This window comes from Poecilia mexicana, unplaced genomic scaffold, assembly GCF_051168715.1.
Source record: "Poecilia mexicana isolate PSO_F unplaced genomic scaffold, ASM5116871v1 scaffold_8, whole genome shotgun sequence".
In the NCBI taxonomy this organism is placed as follows: Eukaryota; Metazoa; Chordata; class Actinopteri; order Cyprinodontiformes; family Poeciliidae; genus Poecilia; species Poecilia mexicana.
Window position 1 is genome coordinate 19,029,460 of NW_028263377.1, and position 14,154 is coordinate 19,043,613.

The 14,154-nt window shown below is 39.3% G+C and overlaps 1 protein-coding gene across 1 annotated transcript in view; it reads left to right on the forward strand.

Moving 5' to 3' along the window:
• The first annotated feature begins 1,450 nt into the window (after nucleotides 1-1,450).
• olfm2a (olfactomedin 2a) overlaps nucleotides 1,451-14,154 on the forward strand; it is a 45,768-nt gene continuing 33,064 nt past the window's right edge. The window contains exon 1 of the mRNA XM_014983393.2: nucleotides 1,451-1,930. Within this exon, the coding sequence (XP_014838879.1) occupies nucleotides 1,874-1,930 (57 nt within the window). The 5' untranslated portion in view covers nucleotides 1,451-1,873. The remainder of the gene's footprint in view (nucleotides 1,931-14,154) is intronic.

The following is a 14,154-nucleotide window of genomic DNA, read 5'->3' on the forward strand; positions in this document are numbered from 1 at the left end:
TTTCCGGAGGTCAAAAACAAAAGAACAGAAACAAAAAATCAAAACAGATAAAAATACAAATAATACACATAAATATTGGCAAAAAAAACAAAACAATGAAAAATTAAACACAGAAGAAAATTATCAAATTAAAGCGATAAAGGAGGAGCAGAGAAGAGACGCCTTATAGTAAAGTGTATTTCTTGAGCATGATGGTTAAATACATTTGCACTCTGGCCTCCTGCAGTGACTCATCATCAATTTTACTCATCTTGGCAGCTGTGGGTTTCTTCTGTACTAACCTCTTGTTAACTGTATGAGTAAAAGCAACAATTTGGGTGAAACACTGAAGCACTACAATGCTGGTAAAATAATTTTAATCTAATAATTAGAAGGGCGCATTAATCATTTTAATTGTGTTTTCCCATTTTCATAGATAACTACTTCCTTGTTCCACTTCATCTGCTCGCTTCACATCCTCATTGTTTGTTTTCTAGTTGGTGGAAACAAGGGGGCGTGCACAGCCACGGGGCAACAAGAGCACGGAAAGAGAGGGGAAGGATCACCGTTCTAAATGGTTTTCAAGACAATTTCACGTTTTTGAGCGTGAAACGGCTTAACACTCTTAAGTTGTCGGCCAGAAAACAGTTGTGAAATTAGGACAATCTGTTATTTATTATATTAATATAACGTGTTCGACAAATGCAAACTCTTTCAAGTTGGGAAGTTCATTGAAATTGTATGTACTAGTCCAACGGGAACTATAAAAAAAAAAAATACCACTGAGCTTAAAAGTCTCTTTTGCAAGAGAATCCTTGCCAAGACTTGCAGAAGCACAGACGGATTAGAAATGCATAAGTGTGAAGTAAAAGGGAAAGGATGGATGCTTTAAATTTATTTCACAAAAAAAAAACTGAAAAGTGTGGCTTGCTTATGCATCCATTGCCCCTCATTATGAAAATCTACTGCAACCAGCTGCCTTAAGAAATCCAAAGAGGTGGTGATAGCTTTATATACTCAAGAAGCTGCAGGAACAACCTGTAAAATATTCACGTAATTTGCCCACATAATAGGCTACTTATCAGAGCGCCGACTCTTTGTTTAATCAATTCTGATGGCCAGAAAGAGTTATTCTCCACTTAATCAACCCAAGGATAATTTTTGTAGTTTTAAGTTGTGGAGAATCTATCTTGGCATATTATACTTGGAAATGAGTCCTTGCTGAATTAGTTGTATTAATGCAAATGTGAGAGATGCAGTCACGATGCTTTTGAATTGGTATAATCCATTCTTGAGGTGTACCATTTTATGGAGCAAAAACGTCTATCTATCTATCTATCTATCTATCTATCTATCTATCTATATTTGTGTTTCTTTCTTTCTCTTTTCTCTAACTCTCTTGCACAAAGCTCGTCTGCATCAAACACCAGGACTTCTTTGAATCGGCTCTCTTGGCACATAGACGTGCTGCTCCTAGCGTCCGCACCTTGAAAGCACAGCAGTCACCTTTCAACCTCTGCGACTCTCCCCTCCTCTCCTTTTCTCTCTTCTCCTTTCTCAGTCGCAGTTATTCTGCGGGTCGGAGGGGACGGCTGTCTCTGCACAGATTACACCATTTTAATGAGTTCCCTCCCCTCCACACCCCCACACTCTGAGAGACAGGACCTTTTTGTATTTCGCCTATTTGCTTCCACAGTAGACCGACGGCTGAGATCGCTTCACCAAGCCACGGAGGGCTGCCTCGGCGTCCTGGTGATGAGGCTAGTGGCGCACAGCCGACACAGCTTTGAAGGAAACCCGTCGGGTCTGGAGAAACCGCCCCATTAAGGGACGACAAAAGACGGGAAGAGCTGCCGGAACTACTGCACGTTGGGACGCTATCATTTCTCCGACAATGCATCTCTTCAGTGCCATGTTTCTACTTGTGATGTTAGCTGGCATGCCCAGCGAGGTAAGGACGCCTGCATGCCTTGAAAAGGCACCGCGCAAAAGTTGCTGTAGTGGTAACTGCGTGTACATTCTTTGAGAAAACGTAAAGTGGAGGCGAAGGTTTTATAACAATTGTTGTCATTTATCATTTCGAAGTCGTGGTGCTTTGTGTCGCTTGGCGCGTTATAAAATAGGTTCTTCGGTATTGTATTATGATTATCGCCACTTACTGGGAAGAAAGTAAGTAGGAACTTTAAAAAAAAGAAAAAGAAAAAAAAAACAGCATGCGGAATAGACCACTCTAAATAGACAGATGAGACACCTTGTATGTTCAGAAAAGTAGAATAACTTTTTTTGATATATAATGTATGAGATAAACTAAATGTTTTAAGATGTTTGGTGGCTTTTGTGACCTACCAGTTATTGTTGTTGTTGTCGAGATCGTCCTGTCTACCTGCTGAACCTCACCTACAGAGAGGTCCAGGAGGCATCGCTGAGAATCACTGCGACTGCTTGTGCTAATTGATGAAAGAAGCTGGCAACCATGTGGGATTTATAGCTGTGAATAGAAACCGTGAGTAATTAGCGTGGAGTGGCAGACCAGCGCCAATGAGACGGCAGCGGGTCCCGGCGACGTGTGATGTGTCTCTGCATGGGTGGCGTGCTCCTGTGCATGACACTCCAGGAAAAGCCGTGTCCGTTTGGTGAAAGCTGACGAGCTTTGATGTGACAGTTGCAAATTGAAGTGAAGGACGGTAAATTATTTGACCCAGAAAAGCTTTTAGTCAGGGCAGGAGCATTTGGATTTGCAGAGTTCAGCTGGTCAGCAAATTCCCACTGTTGAGCATAACTAATGGCGGATTAGAAGGTGTAAGAAAGCCTCGGAAATTCGTCTGTTATTTAACAGTTTGCAGTATAATAAATAAATAAATAAAATACCCATTTGGCACTTTTATCTCCGTGCCGTAATTCATCCAGCACCGTGGAGAGCGCCGTGTCGCGCCTTTTGGTTAAAAGCAGCAATCCGATTTTATTTAGCACCACAGACAGCGCCTCCTTTTACGGAGGCGGTATCACTATATGTTGTAAAGAGCACCGGCCGTGGGGCTTTAAAAGCTCTGCAGCAACATCTTTGAAAAGCATAGCGCACTGTATTATGACACTTTCCACATTAAATACATTAAATATGAAAACAAACGTCAGGGGGATGTCGAGTGGCCTCTAACGAGCAATAAAATCACATCAAGATATATTATTTATTTTTCTTTTGGGATGTTCCCCTGAAGCCCCCCGAACAAAGCAATTTGTCACAGCTAATGAGCCTGGTAGACTTTTCGCACACTGGTGGTTTCACGGAGACATGGACGAATTTATTGGAACCCTGGGAAAAGATACATCAAAAGCCTTACAAAAGTACTTTTTTTGTGTGTTGCAGGGGAATAATCAGAAAATATTGAACAAACCAAACCTTACCTCGTGAATGTTTTTCCAATCAGGAAAAAAAACAAATGAGTTGTTGGGTAATAATTGCGTTTAACAAACATCCTTTTGCATTAAAATTTTGCGCCTGATTTCAATAATTCATAAACCCACAGTAGTAAAGAGGACGAGGTTGATTTGGAGTTTGGTGAACCATTTGATCACCTTTGAAAGATACTCTAATGCCTCGTTTAAATTTGTTGGCTACGTCCACTATAGTTTTAGTTAAAACATTCCAGTGTCACAATGAATTGTGGGCATTATTTTTGGAATATTTGAAATTAATTTTAACAAACATACTGAGGCACTCAGAAAGAAGATTAAAGCACCTTAAGAGCCTCATAGAGACTTCAATGCGATCTCAAATCTGACCAGTTTGCCTTCAAAGACTTCATCATAAATATCACTTTGTAATAGTGTGCTCTACAAAAATCTAATCTAAATAAAGCAGAAGTAAAACTAAACTTTGCTGCAAGCCAGTGAGCCACACATACAGGCAAATCCACCAAGGACAGACTAAGACTTTACAAATTGTATACATTTCCTCAGACTGATTTCCAAGACTGGTAGATGACTACAAGAAACAAATCACTAAACTTATGTCAGGCAAATAAAGCATGGCATTACTTTTTGGCCACTACCATCAGTTCACTGCGCCTGCTGAATACCTAGTTGCCTAAGGGAAACATTAACAGGGCCTCTGTGCCACATCGTGTTTCTACTCCAGGAAATCAGAAGGTCTTGGATCAAATTAAACGTTTCTAAAAACTCCGATCAACTTTAAAAGTAAAGCATAAACCCGAAAACAAAAAATAAAGCATAACTATACGTCTATTAGAAAAGAACTGCTGAAATTACCAATAACTGCGCCTCTGGTAATTTGGTTGCACAGTTAAAGCATCACACAATATTTGATAAAATACGAAGAGATTACTTGGTGCAAATGTGTTGCTTAAAAGGAAATTCACTCATGTCTAACATGTATAAATAGCAAAGGTCACATGTCACTGCATACATCCGTGCCTTCGAGGTCACAGCTACAACATGGGTAAACACTGTTGGTGACCTTTAAAAGGAGTACAAGATGTTTGTTTTACTGAACCAAATCCAGGCTCTATTGTAGAGAAAAATCTGCTGAGTTTTTTGTAACTTGAATGAAGCACGGCATAGGACCCGCTCACAGCCTCGTAGATCTGTGTTACATCAAATCACTCGGGTTCCACGATGCCCAACTGTAAATTAATCCACAAACCAAATCCAAATCCACCACGGATGTGCTCCAGCAAACGTTAAACGCCAACAATGTAGCTGGTGATGTACTACCGAGCAGTATCTTAACCACAGCTTCTGTGAATTCATGCAGTAACTGGCCTTAGGGGACAATTTGTTGTAAGTGTTTGCCATTAAATATTGAAAGGTCTGAAAGAAAATATGACACCATCCGTCTTTCTAAGGCTGCATGCAAACATAAAGAATTAATGAATTCTTGTAAATCAGCCTGTGAGAGTAGCTCTGCGATATCCGCATGCATTTTGTAAGTCACGGTTTTAGCAAATGCCACCGTGAAATTATGTAGAGGCCTTTATTGAGGCACTTGTTCATTAACAGCATGTTTTTGTTAAGTAACCATGAAGCCCTGGGCCGTTGGTGACACAGAGGATACCTGCTTGATTTTGGCAATGTGTTTCTTATTCATCAGTCCAGGTGAACCGGATGCAATGGCACAAGGGATGATAATTGTTTGTGTTTATTTACAATGCACGGTTTGAAGGAACTTGTGAAAGAATGGAGATATTTTCACATCAAACACCAGGACTTCTTTTTTTTTGTTTGTTTCAGATATCAAACTGATAGCTATGAAAGTATTTTGACTTAGACTCTCTCTGCCAGGCTCCAGACTCTGCTTCCCAGTGTTTTGGTCTCTTGTGTTACCTATGTGGTTCCTGTTATTAAGTAACAAATCCCTCGGGAAATTACAAAAGTTGGTTTACAGTTTGCCTGAAGTTTATACATTCATCCCCTATACGTCGCACTCAGCCTGTCACACCCTGTTGGCAACAGCTACAGGTGGACATTTTTGAGCAGATTTATCTTAAGGAGAGAGAGAAAGTTTATTCACTTTTTGAAAACTGGGAATTTAATGGAATGATTAACAATCATGGTTTAGGAAAGGGTTAGACAATAACACTGAGTTTTGTTGGCTGCTCTTGTCCTGAATCTCAAGGTTTAATACAGATCTCAGATCTGACCAGATCTGAGATCTGATCATTTGTGACCATGATATGTTCATGGTCACAAATGTAGTAGTGACCATGAACATATCAAATCTAAGCCTTCACATGCATTTCACTTTAAAAATGAATCTGCATCAAGGTCTTGATGCTCAGCTGTACTCTTAAGAGTTCATCATGACTTCAAATATGGTAAAGATGATCTCTTACTTCAAGCAGATTGAATCCCCGAGTCTTCAAGAATTTTTTATTTTTTTATAAACTTGCTATGCTTTTAAGATTTAAAGCTGATTTTATGCTTGTCAAAATAGGTCATTGTTTATATTAAGTTGTTTTAGAATTGAGAAACCCAGAAATACTTTAAACATGTTTCTCTCTGAATTCTCTCTGAGTTTTCTCTGAGACGAGCCTTTGAGCACTTAATGATACCTGAGATGCTCAACAACTTTAGCCAGAATAATCAACTGGTTTTTCCACATTTCTTCTCTCTGACAGTGAGTTTAAGCAAAGTGGTGAAAAATGCATATTGTGATGCAAGTTTCTCAAAGTCTACATCTGGTTTAGGTGAGCTCCTTGTAACTAGAGGGATAAGAAAAACAGATAGAAAGACAGAAGCAAGAAGAACCCTATCGATTTGCAGCAAGTCTGATCACCGTGGCAGATTTCTGTTGCAATATTAGGGGCGTTGAATGTTTTGTTACCTTAGTTTTGTCTAAAGTTTCCCACACGTCTTGATGTGCTCAACATCACTCGGTGACTTTTTCAAGAATTTTGTTTTCATCCGATTTGGAGTGATGCAATAACCTGGGACATTTAAGTGTGCTGCCACAGGACGGTCTGCAGGCCCATACAGCATCTGTTCTGAAGATATACCACTCTGAGCTGATCAGAGGAGCAGGGTGGCAAGAACCACGGGGTCAAACTACAGCGTGATGAGAGGTAATGCAACAAGATTAAATTTTCCTGAGGAGGTAGTCTCGAGCTGACAAACCGATGTGTCGAGGAGGACTTAAAATCCCTCTTCATTTTTCTTCAAAAAAAAAAACTTTTCCCCACAATTTCAGCTGGATGCCATAACTTAAAATTTGCCTGTGGATTTGAATTTCAAGAAAAAGGTATAAAGGTACATTTTTAATATTCTTAGATAATATTTTTAATCAGTAAATTCTCCCTTCTCAGAAGTGGTAGTAAGTTAATTTAGTGTCAGTGTTTTGCGTGTTTACCAATGCTTCTTTTTATTTAATAAATCATTAGCAATTAAACCTCAGTGTGACTGCTAATAAATATGATCCTAAGATGTTTTTTTTTCTTTTCGTAATACAGAAAATCTTTTCATTCCTGCTTTAAAATATGTCGTAAGATTCCTGATTAAGAAACATTTTCTCCTTCTGATTAATTTTAGACATCTCATTCTCAAACTGGATAATTTCTAATATAATTTCACACTGCTATTAATACTACAAAAATATTTCCATGTTTTATTTTAGCTGCACAAAGCAAAGGCTTTGTGGTAACTTTTAAAAATGGTGGCTGCTATCCTTGTGCAGCCCTAAAATAATGACCGATTCTACTATTTGGTTTAAGAGGTTTGATCTCAAATACTCCCAACCTTTCTTTGGTTGAGGATGATGAAACTGAACCTCTTCTGGTATTCTTCAGCTCAAACGTAAAGTGTTGTAAGAGAGAAAGTCTGATTGATTGACAGAAAACTCTTCTGTACTTTATACGAGTCTCATCAGGCATCCTGATCAACCAGGATGGATGTATAATTTTACTTTCAACCTTTTTCAATTGAATCCACTTGAAAATGTTAACTTAGCCATCCTGAATCATTTTATATCTGCTCTGCAAGCTCAGAAAACTAGAATTTGTAAAATCACGATGCACATAAAAGAAAACATTTAGCATATTTGCCTGCAGGAGTTTGTTTACACTATGCTACACTATTGTAAATCATATACAGCAAATTGCAGAACAAACAATGCGACAGACTAGCCATGGAGAACAACAGCTTTTTCATCCAGTCTGATATCAACAAATTCATCATATATGAGGTTTCAATGCTCTCTTTGTATGTTTGGTTTTCTTAAAGAGTAACTTTTCCTGGGCAAGGTGCTAATCAGCAGCTGGGATAAGCTCTAGTCTCCACATGCAGCTGAACACAAACTTAGAAAATAACTGAATTGATTTTCTTCTTCGAAGGACGTTTCTTACACCTACTGCTGTCCATAAACTTGGACTTTTCACTGTGAGGTGTGTGGAAAAGATTGATCGATATTGTTTTCAGAACACATGCAATTTATTCCTTAAGAATAAATCACATTGTCACAATCCTTTCATGAGGAGGGGCGAAAAACATTGCGCTCCAACTGCAGAAGCAAAAGTGTGCATGCGCTTTTACAAGCTCGATAAGTGATGTAAAGCTACACATTCATAAACGAGATTAGAGGAGACATTTGATGTTGCTGGACAAACAGCTGGAAAGATTAATGTCCAGCTGACACAGCTTTAAACCCTCCACTGCTGTGACCCTTTGGCCAAGAAATGTCTCCTCTTGGTGCCAGCTTCTTGAAAGCAAAGCAGTGCAATTTAAATAGCAATCTTGCCTCAAACATGAGTGAAACCAAACCCCCTCATTTTTGAATTTTTGACACTACAATGCCAAAATATACTCCTTCTGCTGAGATTGCCAGTGAGTCAAATGGATAAAAAAATAGTTCAAGTCCTACCTGGATGCTACGGAAGGAGACTTTGTAGTTTAATACTGTGAATCTATGTTTAACAACAACAACAACAAAAACAATAAGACAGTAGACTCAGCAGAGTTTGGTCTTTCAATCAATGCGCTTACCTCTACTCAGAGAATTAGACAAATGAAAAGCTGCATGAGCATGGCTGTAAATCTGTCTGTGAGGGCCGAACACACAACTCCTAAAATAACCTTGCCATGCCGTACAATGTCAGCACTTTGCAGAAGATCATTCTGTATGAAGTAAACACAGAATTAGTTATTTCTGCATGAATAAAGAGAATGTTTTCTTATACAGAAAAAAATATATATATATAAATCTATCATGTGAAATCTCACTGTAAAGTTTGTGCATCTCTGTCCTTGTAAATACAGTTCCACATAGACGCTCAAATACTCTTTATTCTGTTACGTCTCATTTAGTAACAATCCTGGAGCTCTACGGCATGTGGGCGAGTAAATGATGAGGCGGGGGGAGATGAGACACAATGCCTCCATCCACCTTCATGCATTCCCCATCAATATACAAAGGTGCCGCTTCACAATCAGCCGCAGATAATGAGGTTGCATTATGTTTGATTCTCTGCTGCTTGGAGAGATTGAATAGTATGTGCTAGTGTCATGGCAGATTAGAGTGGGGCTTGTACAAATGCACGATAATGACACCCCGTTGTGTGAGTGAGCCACTGTTGTGAAGATTTGTTTTATAGAAGAGGGGCTGCTTAAGAAAGAGGCTGCACCGGCGAGAGCTGCTGAGCCTTTGTGCTGTTCACTGTTCGCTCCCTCCCTCTTTAATGTTTGATGTGCTTTCATGTTGCCCGCCGCTGCATCTGGAGAGGTGCTTGTATATTTGTGTGTGTTTTTAGGAACAAATAACCCTCTAAACATGCAGGAGGCTCACATAATGGGGACGCATCTGTGATCTGAGAACTAAAAGAGAACACTGTTTTGTTTTTTCTTAATTTGCTTCAAAGTAAAAGTTAGAGTAATTGTGAAGCAAGAGGTTGACATGTATGATCATGCACGAACTACGTATTCTTGCTAGCCGCTTGGATTTTGATGAAAATCAATATACAAATCCCCTTCTCATCATTACCCCTGCCATATATTTTTCATCTTTCATCCTGGACTGAGGACAGCATGATGGCAGCAATCTTTTTAAGATGCACGTTAGTGGCAAATTGAAGTGCTTTATTGCTTTGGCTCTATGTTGCCAAAATTATAGGGTCCTTTGCCTTTGGACACGCACATTTTGATTACATTTAATTTGTAGTAGAAACGTTTTAATACAGGATTGGTCTACCCACCTGATTGTGGGCAGGAGTCTGTGCAGACGAGGCAAGTTGTTTTACACTGAACTGACTCATCCACATTTTTAAGGACCTTCTTTTAAGATCTGGTGCCTGGTCACTTTGGAAGGAAGGTCAGAGACTTTCAGTTCAAAGTTAGTAACATGAAATTGTCTAAATTGTCCCCTGTAGTCAACCCCATGTCCTGAGCGTCACACCTTAATGCCCCATGCACCGAACTTTACACCCGGCACAATGCAGTCACTCAACCAAACTTGGTTTGCCAGATAGAGAAGCGTAATTGTTCATTCCAGAGAGCATGTCTCACATCAGTCAATCAAATCAATCAATTCACTGGATTTAACAAATAGCATGATCAATTTAGAAACATTCTCTTACAATACTTACTCCACACAAGTGAAAAGGGAGCAAGAAGAACATTTTTGTAGAAATCTGACCCCCTCTCATGACTACGTACATGAAATTAATAATATAAATTGCAAACAGTATATCATCCTCCTCATTGTTAACTCAAAAGAGTACAAGACATAATCATTATTTACTTATAAAGTGTTGAATTGATTTAAAGTAGAACACTTGTTCAAATCCTCATCCAACCCACTCCATAATTTTACTCCATGAACCAAAGTGCACTCATGCACTAGAGTCCAACAGGGACACGTTTTACACCCCTGACTCCGCCACTTTACATTGCCCTTTGTGATGTAAGACTTGGATATAGCTGCTTGACTGTGGAAACCCTTTCTATGAATCTCTCTACACACTTTTTCTTCGGCTAATCTGAAGGTCAACTTTGGAGGCCTGTAGATATTGATTCTGGAGAAAGTTGGCAGACTTTGGAAACTGTTTGCATCAGCATGCGCTGAACCTGCTCTGTGGTTTGTGGCCCACCGCGATGCGAATGAGTTACTGTTATTCCCAGTCTCTTCAACTTGGTTATAATATCACTAGATGCTGGATTTTATATCGCTTCCGTCATGCAATGAATTTAGTGATTTGGAATTTAAATCATTGAATTCCAATGACCTAATTATTCTTTTTGCTGTGTAGTGTAACTATGGAGTGCAGTGATAGCTCGGATTAGAGCTTCTCTGGTTTGCGTGTATACTGGATACTTTCATTTGGATGGTTTTGGGTCACATCCCAATTGGGATGAGCCTGCTGGTGGGACTGTACATCCCCTCTTGGGATGCAGACAAATGAATTAGACAGGGTTGCTGAAGATGGGTATGTCTGACTATTCCTTGTAGACAAATCAAATGTAACCTTCTTTCAAATTGCTTAAAGAGATTTTTTTTTTCAAGCGATCAGGTGTTGATAATTTTGACCTAGTTCACAATTTCTCTCTTTTTTGGTTTCTGGTGCTTATAACCTGATTTTCAGTCATGAAACAGAGCTTTCAGACACAGAACTTTTTATACGGGCCAATATTCATTGTTTTCTTTTGGGGACATTTTGTAAAACCTATTCCCTAAGGAAATGTGCAAATGAATAAGTATTGATCTGGTACGATGGTTGTTCTTCTGGCTCACACAGAGTCAGAAGAATCCGACTTGGAGAAAATGAACTAAATAATAATATAAGTAATCATGCAAGAATAAGCAATAAAATTAAACTTTAGGAGACATATAAGCATGTTTTCAGATTTCTTCCAGTGAATCATCAAAATAGTGAACCACCAAAAGAATTAAAATGATATGCGTTGGTTAACTAAAAGGTTCATGCAGTGGATTGGGTATTTTTGACTATACACTAAAGTAATCCTGATGTCTTTTTCTGAAAGGATTTATATGACACTAAAAATTCCCTTAGGGTTTGGCTGAAAAGTGGGCAGACAAAATGTTGTCGTCGTTTACGACTCTTTTATCTATCTGAAGACACTAAAGATGGTGAGCCAAATGGCAAACCAAAGCATTAAAGCATTTGGTACATCCATCTTTTATGAGACTCAGCTCCTCTGATTTTCAAGCCAATGGATGGAGGTGCAAAAATCTCCACTTTCAGAACCTGACTCATTAGGGAGTAATTAGAGGCTTTATCCAACATGTTCGTTTTGTTGCTTTGTTTGATAGAGACTGCAGGGAGGAAACTCTCTCCCCACACACATGTAAATAGGAGCAAAGAGATTGTAACTTTTAATAAAAGATTAAGAAATCAAAAAAGGATAAATAAAAAAAACATTAAACTCCACAGATTTTTCATAGTGGACAGCAATTATTATGTGTAACAATCACATCTGTCCTAATGGATGGATTTGCTATGAACAGGGGATTCTTATGGAATTCAGCAGATTTTTTTTTCTTTTGAATCCTGATTTTCAGAATTACCCAGAATCTGGTTCTTTTTTAGCTCATCCTTTAAAAGCCCACTTACTCATTCTAAATCACACACTGGCCAATATTCGTGCTGCAGGCGTCTGTGGTCTCCAAATGACCTCTGTTGCTGTTTTCTGTCTTGATGAAAAGCCAGCAGCCTACTGTCCTAAAATGAATGGTGGCGTTCCCATGAAGCAAGCTCACCGACTCCAGGACAGCTGGCAATCGCCATTAGAAAGGTCTTTGAGGTCTTTGGGGGCCGAGAACAAAACATGATTGTTAGAGATTTTTCTTTTCTATCAGCATTGTTAACATGGCAGCTTGGCAGAAGCCATCTGTCCACTTTGGGACTGGTGATCATATTTTCCACATCCAGAGGGGAATAACTGTTGACCATTAATATGTTTCTTCCAAGTTTTATAAAAGTTAGAATGCACACAATTTCTTTAAACCCTTCACTTCTTATTTAATGCATGGCACATTATTTGTATGCTTACTGTCAGAGGTTGCATAGAGCAATCAGCTTGACTGGTGGAATGAATATCATCCCTGTATCGCATTCTCTCCCCGACTTTCTCATTCTCCTTCTGTGAGCTTGTGCTGCAGGGTACAGGACTCCCAGAGGTTTATGTCTGTGACTCTAAGCAAGAGTGACATTTCTCTGACAACACCCAGAACGCACACACACGCGCACACACACACAAGCTTTGTCTCTTACACACACATTGTCTTTGTCTCCTGTACTCCATAGTTCGCAAACATGTCAGCGATTGGATCCACTGCACACAAAGAATCAAACAATGTATGGAAACGATTCTAACAAGCCTAGCAGAGGCCATTACAGATATGATGGGAGTGACAGAGGAAATTAGTGCAGACATGCTTGATCTTCTGCTGACCAGACTCTGACCAGTCATGCTGTCAACAACCCATGTTACACAATTTGCTACAACCGGTAGACAAACCTAGTATACATGTGTGCGTGTGTGTGTGAGAGTTTTTTTTTTTTTTTTGCATTGCGGTAGACACCTCCGGACCAGTTTTCTGTACGACCTTGCTTTCCCCCGCTTGATGAATCTTTTATGAGTCTGGCGATGTGGGTTTCTGTGTAGAAGATTGGAATATAAATATGGCTGTTACGCCTAGAGCTCCTCTTCCTGCTCTGATACAAAAGCTTTCATGAGACTGAGCACATTGGGCAAGCTGCTGCACGAACGACGCTCTTCACGTCTCTCCACCTTTATCAGATGAAACACGTTAAGGTGCGATATGGGTCTGCTAACACCAGACATCAATGGAGCTTCCTCTGTCTCATTCGCCTTCCCGAACAGCATGCCACGTCTTTTGGAACGGTTCCAAATGTTTCCATAAATCTGATAGGATTAGGTTTTATGAAAGGCTCAGTGAGAGGTTATGCAAGAACTTAATGAGTTAAATGATGTACAATATCAGCCAGATGTTTACATACTCTCACATCATAGGCATAAATTTCACATGAATTTGGGGATGTAATAAAGCAGTAATTTTTGGGGAGTGATATAATTTTACAGGTTAAAATATTGTTTAAAATAACTGGGTGAACAAGTTAGAATTTTTTTTGCAGATTTTCTCAACAGGTTTAAAATCCTGACTATAACTTCATTAACCACACTTCTTGTCATTAAGGATAAATGCCTCAAACCTTTGTCTTCTCTGATCATGAATCTTTTCTGCAGCAGACATGTTGCTTGTCCGTGTGGAGAGTTGCACATTTCAGTCGTACTTGAAATTGCTTATCTTGGAAATGGGACTTATTTTTATTTCGGTCAGAAATCCATCGGATCCATTTTGATATTAAATTGCCTTTACCTTGACAGTGACTCTGGTGTTCAAACAGTTTCCAGATATTGTCAGGCTTCACTTTTGGTTTTCCAGGTTGTTCTTGGACAGCCAGTTTGCTTTCAACTCAGGGATAACGTTTGGGCCTGACAACACCGATGTAGGGGATAAAACAAGCGAATACCCAACTTCTGGAATGGTCACAACATCAACCTTATTCAAAATTCATCAACTATGCTTATAAAAGCTATTGTAGGTCAGGAAACTGAAATAAAAGTTCGACCATTTCTGACAAGTGTATGCAAACTTTTGCCCATCACTCTGGCACATAATAAAAATGATGA